The sequence below is a fragment of the Tauraco erythrolophus genome, chromosome 13 (assembly GCF_009769465.1).
Source record: "Tauraco erythrolophus isolate bTauEry1 chromosome 13, bTauEry1.pri, whole genome shotgun sequence".
Taxonomy (NCBI): Eukaryota; Metazoa; Chordata; class Aves; order Musophagiformes; family Musophagidae; genus Tauraco; species Tauraco erythrolophus.
This window is the reverse complement of record NC_141477.1, coordinates 11,634,698-11,639,568: the sequence shown is the minus strand read 5'-3', so window position 1 is coordinate 11,639,568 and position 4,871 is coordinate 11,634,698. Positions and strand designations below refer to the sequence as shown.

Genomic DNA, 4,871 nt, shown 5'->3' with positions numbered 1-4,871 from the left:
GATCTAGAGAAAGCAGCAGCTGGTTTTGGGCAGTGGGAAAGTAGTAAGGGTTAACTAACAGAAAGCCCTTCTCTAAACTACAAGGAGCAGCAAAATCCACGGGAGGAATGTGTAAGACCCAACAGCCTGAGTGTGCTGGCTGCCTTCCTGCGGCTCTGCTCCCACCCCGGTGGAAGGAATTGGTCGTGGCAGGAGGCTGGGGTTAAAAATGAGCAGGAAAAAGTGAACTGTGGCCCTGCAGAATAGGAGGTCCAGCTCACAGCCAGGCAGTGGTGGCTGAAGGGGGCTCAGGTTATGGCTGGCTGCGGTGGTTCCCTGCCAGTCCCTGCAGGCAGAAGGGTGAGTAGGCAGGAGGCTGAAAAAACCTCTCCGATCAGATGCGGAAAACCTGCTGCCTCCTTCTTCCTGTAGAAGAGAATAAAGCATTCCTGGAAATGGCCATCAGCGAGGCTGTATCTGTGCCCTGACAGCCTTGTTCTGTGGGAGATTTAAAACCCATCTAAAATGGCTGGCAGTTGTTCTCTTCTATTTCAGGTCAGGGCTGTTTTTGCTTTCCCACTATCTATTGATGTCTCAGTTCTTTTGTTATAAATTATTGAAAGCAGAAATACCAAAACATGAGAAAGAAGCGGGTTGTGCAGTTACAGGAGGCTTTGCAAATTTGTCAGGTGAAAAAGCTCTTGCTGGGATATAAGCTGCTTCTTCTTTGTGCAAGATGGCTTTCAAAAGCTCCCCAGCAGCAGCCCCTCACCTTGCAGCTGGAAGTGCAGAGGGTTGGCTTTAAAGCTGCTCTGGCTGTGGTTTTGAGAAGTGTGGCAGTGCCCGCATGGCCAAGGCTGACTCGGGGAAGGGGGAGCTCCCCTGCCTGTGCATCCACCATGGGGCCTTTGTGCCTAGGTGGACCCTGGGGTTTGCAAAGCGCTGCAGCATCAAGGAGATGCAACACATCGCACTGGGGCTGCACCTTGGCTGGGCTGGGTGCAGCTGATGCTGGAGAACGGGGACCAGGTCCTCTCGCACTCATTGCCTGCTGGGGACAAAAGCTACAGCAGACAGTGCAGCATCTGCAAAGAAGTGCGTGGAGAACAGGCAGGGAAAGAGGGGGAAGCTGGGGGGGAAGGTGGGCGCAGCTGGAGTGTAAACACATGGTAAAACACTCGTCTGACTCTTCGCATGAAGGCAAAAAAGATTTCCTGCTTTTGTTTCGAGACCGACTGGGGTTTTTGTTTCCTTTTAGCTGTGCAGGAAAAGTGAGCCCTTTCTCAGCTCGGAGTGGGCTTTGTGATGCAGGTTCTGCAGGAGGGTGAGTTTGAAGGATGCTTGTGAGGGCAGCCCACCCTGGGCTTGCTGCCCCTGGCTGTGTGGCACCCTCCAAACTTGGCCCTGCTGAGGGGGCTGCAGCACCACATCAAAGCTGCTCTGGGAGCAGCCTGGCCTAGGTCTTCGCCTGCAGCCTCTTCCTCTCCCCCCTGGGGGATGGCTGTTTGCCATCCAGACTTCTCTCAGAGCAGTGACCACATCTTAGGTCCTGGCCTTAGATGTTGGCCATTGTCTTTTCTGCGTACACCAACCATTGGCATTTCTTTAGTTCAGAGCCTGCTTGCCGGCTGGAGCTGGAAGGTGCCTGTATCCTCAGGGCTCGCTGCAAAGGGCCACCACCAGCCAAGACCTGCTGTCACTGGGGAGCACCAAGCCCCTCTCCCAAGACAACAGTCTTCTAGCTAAAAAACACAAAACAAATGTTTCCTCAGGCTTGGTGGAGATTTTTTCTGCAAAATCTCCAATAAACCTGGAGAGAAACCCAAAGGCTGGCAGGCCGGGAGGAGGTGGAGGCTAGTGTGAGAGTTGCTCCAGTTCAACTGCTGCCCCTGGTGCTCTACAGCGGATTCCTGCTCGCTGTGACACTATAGTCTGCAGAAGAGTTTTGGCAAGCCTGCCATGGGGGTCAGGGTGGGGTTTTTTTCCTCCTCATTCCCTTCAGCACCTACAGGACTCTACTGCAGGGCCTGCCAGGCATCCTGGCCTTCCAGTCACTCCCTATCTGGTAGCTGGTGTGTAGGTGCCCCCTGGTCTGCTGCTACCCTCCCGGGTCCCCAGCCCAGCTGGGAACACATAGGCTGCCTGCACTTACACTCGGCCTTTTTCCCAAAAAAAGTATTTTTTATCATGTGCGCTCCAGGCTTTCTACACCCTATTGTCTTGCTACAGCTAAGTGAGAGCCTTTGCCCACAAGTGTCATCTGCTCCTTGCCCACCTGCACTACTGCTTCAGTGCCCAGATCTGCCAGGAAGTGCTGTGGCTGGAGCCAGAGCAGCTGTGGGTCGAGCTGAGGCATCTCCCACAGCTGTGAGAATACGGTGCTGGTTTTATGCCAAGGAAGAGTTGTGCTTCAGCAGGGTGAGCGGGTAGTGCATCCCTGGGCACGTGTGTGCAGCGTGGCTGCCCCGGGGCACCTGCTTCTGGGGGGGCTTGGGGCCGGGACAGGGGCCCCGGGGACACCCAGCGCCTTGAGGACCGCGCTGCCGCCCCTCGGCTGTCGCCGGGGCGGGGAGGACGGGGCCGGGCACGCGCGCACACGTGCTGTGCAGTGCGTACTCTGTGTGCCCATGCAGTGCGCGTGCCGCGGTGCGTGCAAGGCACGGTGCGATTCGGGAGCACGCGGGCGGCGGCTGGCGCGCGCAGGGGCGGCCGTATGCGAAGGCTGCACGGCGGAGTGTGAGCGCGCGGGGCGCAGCGGGAGCCGTGTCCGCGGCGCCCTACAACGGGTGACACACCGGGTGACACACCGCCTCACACTCAGTCACGCGCCGCGCAGATCCCCGCTCCCCGACGTGCGCGATCCCGCGCAGCGGCGCGCCCCCGCCGCGGGGCAGCGCGGGACCGGCAGTTCTTCCGGCGGCCGCGGCAGCCGGCGGGCGGACTGCGCTTCCCAGCAGGCTCCGCGGGCGGCGGCAGGCAATGGGCGCGCCGACGGGGCGGGGCCGGGCTATATAAGGGGTCGTCCGGCGGTGCGCGCTGTAGCCGCACCTAGGAGCGGAGCGGGACGGGTCCGGTCAGGTCAGGTCAGGTCGGCGCGGCGGAGCGGTGCGGCGCACCGGTACGGTACACCGGTACGGCGCGGCTCTCTCGCCGCGGGGCTGCCCGCGCCGGCGGTGCGGGCTGTGCCGGGGAGAGCTGCACGCGGCGCTGGTGCTAGGAGGGGCTGCCCTGGGCGAGGGCTGCGGGCGCGGGGGAAGTCCCGAGCGGGACGGGCTGCGGCAGCGAGGACCGCGGCTGGCGAGGGCGGGGAGGTCTCCCGCAATGGATGCGGACACTGGGGGGGGGGGGGGCATCCCAGGTGGTCGCGCAGCCGGGGCGGGGCCGCCCGGAGCCGGGGCGGTGGCCCGCCCCGCCCTGCGCTATTGTCCGGGGCGGGCGGTGCCCCGAGGCGGGCCGCCTTTGTCTGCCGATCCCCATCCCCGGGGAGCTCGGCTGACGGCGGGAGGGGGTCTCGCAGGCAAAATGTGCGACAAGCCAGACCTCTCGGAGGTGGAGAAATTCGACAAGAAGAAGCTGAAGAAAACCAACACGGAGGAGAAGAACACGCTGCCTTCCAAGGAGAGTGAGTACAGCACCGGGCGCGGGGGCCGGAGGGGCCGGCGGAGGCCAGGGTGGTGCCCCGGTGCTTGTGCTGGAGGCACGTGTTGGCCACGGCCGGTGCAGTGGGTGTCCTCGGGTGCTGATCTCGCTGCCGAGGCATCCAGTGGAGGGAGGTGGTTTGGGGCACTTGGGCTCTGCCCTGGAGAAAGCCAGTGGTGGAGAGGTGAGAGCGCTCGGGGTGTACCCTTTGGGTGCTGTAGGCATGATAGTGTGCGGGGGGCTGTTGTGTCAGGGCATGACTTCCCTGAGGAGTGCCGAAGGCAGGTGCCCAGCTTGCTGTCACCGTGTGCGTCTCATCATTCTGACTTGAAGTGTTTGTCTACCCCACTTGGGGTCAAACCATGTAACTGGGTGCCATGGCCTGAGTGATCCTTCTCCACTGAGTGTTACCACAAAAAAGTGCTAAAGACTAACGGATCTCTCTTCTCTTGCAGCTATTGAGCAGGAGAAGGAATGTGTGAAGTCTTCCTAGAATGAGATGGCCTGGCAGGAAGAACTACCACTTGATTTTTTTTGCTTTGAGTTAAATCATGTGTTTTTTTAAAATTTGCATCACGTACATGTATAGAAAGCAGCTGCATCACCTAACCCACTGTCCACCTTGCTGGCAGCTTCGATGGGTAGGGGAACAAAGTGTGGCCCTCTCAGTCCATCAGTAGTCTGACCCAACCCCATCTCTGCTGCTGACTCCTGTTGACACCACTGATCTTGCTCTAATGCAGTGGGGAGGTGAGCAAGGGCTATGGAGGCTCCTGGGGATGGACCCCTTCTGCCTGGGGGAGTGGGAATCCTTTCTGGCCTGGGTCTGTCTCACATACTCTTCACTGATGGTGTTCTGTAGCCTCACTCACAGTTTTTTGTCTTCCTTGGGAGAAAAACGAGAAGTTTATTATAAAATAAAAAATGTAATGACCTACATATGGCTTGTGGCTTTTCCTCTGGTAAAGGTTCAGGCTGCAGCCCAGCTTGCCCAGTGGGATGGGAAGGTCTCTGCCAGGTGCAGCAGCACTGCTGGTAGTTTGGTGTTGCTCAAAGGGCCATATAGGATGGTTCCCTGCTGGGAAAGTCCAGCTTTGTGTAGGGCTCAGTTCCTGGTGGTCTGAGGGGAGACCAGCGTGAGGATCATTGCTGGTGTGGTGCTGGGGGCTCAACCCACTGAGGTCACTGTGTTCCACCATCAATCTCACCACCATAGTGGTTTCCTGGTGCATCTTCAAGTAGGGGCTAACCTA

At 59.3% G+C, this 4,871-nt stretch overlaps 1 protein-coding gene across 1 annotated transcript; it reads left to right on the top strand.

The window, feature by feature from the left end:
- The first annotated feature begins 3,040 nt into the window (after positions 1-3,040).
- Positions 3,041-4,547, top strand: LOC147527919 (thymosin beta-15A homolog). Its single transcript, XM_086619634.1, has 3 exons — positions 3,041-3,110; positions 3,497-3,601; positions 4,074-4,547. The coding sequence occupies exons 2-3, from the start codon at positions 3,502-3,504 to the stop codon at positions 4,109-4,111; spliced, it is 138 nt and encodes a 45-aa protein (XP_086475760.1). The 5' UTR covers positions 3,041-3,110; positions 3,497-3,501; the 3' UTR covers positions 4,112-4,547.
- The last annotated feature ends 324 nt before the right edge of the window (positions 4,548-4,871 follow it).

Bases quoted from the DNA above. Each gene is read 5' to 3' on its own strand.
- LOC147527919 (XM_086619634.1), top strand. From the start codon at position 3,502: ATGTGCGACAAGCCAGACCTCTCGGAGGTGGAGAAATTCGACAAGAAG. The intron at 3,602-4,073 runs GTGAGTACAGCA...CTTCTCTTGCAG, and splicing joins CACGCTGCCTTCCAAGGAGA to CTATTGAGCAGGAGAAGGAA.